Source organism: Myotis davidii, unplaced genomic scaffold, assembly GCF_000327345.1.
Source record: "Myotis davidii unplaced genomic scaffold, ASM32734v1 scaffold60, whole genome shotgun sequence".
In the NCBI taxonomy this organism is placed as follows: domain Eukaryota; kingdom Metazoa; phylum Chordata; class Mammalia; order Chiroptera; family Vespertilionidae; genus Myotis; species Myotis davidii.
The window spans coordinates 3,402,603-3,403,283 of record NW_006293007.1 but is presented as its reverse complement, the minus strand read 5'-3'; the positions used below and the strand labels follow the sequence as shown (position 1 = coordinate 3,403,283).

Sequence of the window (681 nt, the reverse complement as noted above, 5' to 3'; positions counted from 1 at the left end):
AGCACTGGATTCAACACCGGGTCGTAGCTTTCCACGTCCTGCAGACACAGGTGGAGATGGCCGGGGTGAGCACTGTGTGCACCAGGTGACGGTGCCTCGACCGACATCCTGCTCCGGTGAGCACAGCTGCCCAGCGCACCAGCCGTTCAGACCGGCACCGGCAACACGGAGCCAGAGCCGCAGCGGCTGCTTTAAAAACACTCCGTCCCTTAGTCACGTTACCCAGACGTGCCCACGACGGCCGGGCATCTCCGTCACTGCCAGGGGACGGGACCAGCTAAGGGGCACCTACGTGCAAGCCCTGCTTTCGGTCTGTTTTCTAACAGGACACTCTCTAAGCTTTTCCTGCTCTGCCACAGGAAGGCTCACAAAGCTCACCATCTGCCCTTCGTACGTCAGTCAGTGTCTTTCACACGGACTTTGTGTTTGAAACAACTGAACGTCTCCTAACAGGACTTCACTCTCGGAAGCAGGACGTGAAGAGCTGAGGCCACAGACCTGGACCAGCAGCGGGTTCCCGAACCGCAGCGCGCTCTCCAGGTTCTTCCTGAAGGCGTCGTCCAGGAAGCTGGTCCGCGTGATCTTGCGGTCCTTGTACTCGTTCATGATGAACTCCGTGGCCTGTCCCGACGGGTCGATGATCAGCGGGTACCTGAGGACGAGGTGGAGGAGCCGTCGGGG

The 681-nt window shown here is 60.1% G+C and overlaps 1 protein-coding gene across 1 annotated transcript in view; it reads right to left on the bottom strand.

The window, feature by feature from the left end:
* DYNC1H1 (dynein, cytoplasmic 1, heavy chain 1) overlaps positions 1-681 on the bottom strand; it is a gene marked incomplete at its 5' end in the record, with an annotated part of 56,683 nt that overhangs the window by 7,735 nt on the left and 48,267 nt on the right. The window contains 2 exons of the mRNA XM_015565837.1: positions 1-38; positions 499-652. Of these exons, the coding sequence (XP_015421323.1) occupies positions 1-38; positions 499-652 (192 nt within the window). The remainder of the gene's footprint in view (positions 39-498; positions 653-681) is intronic.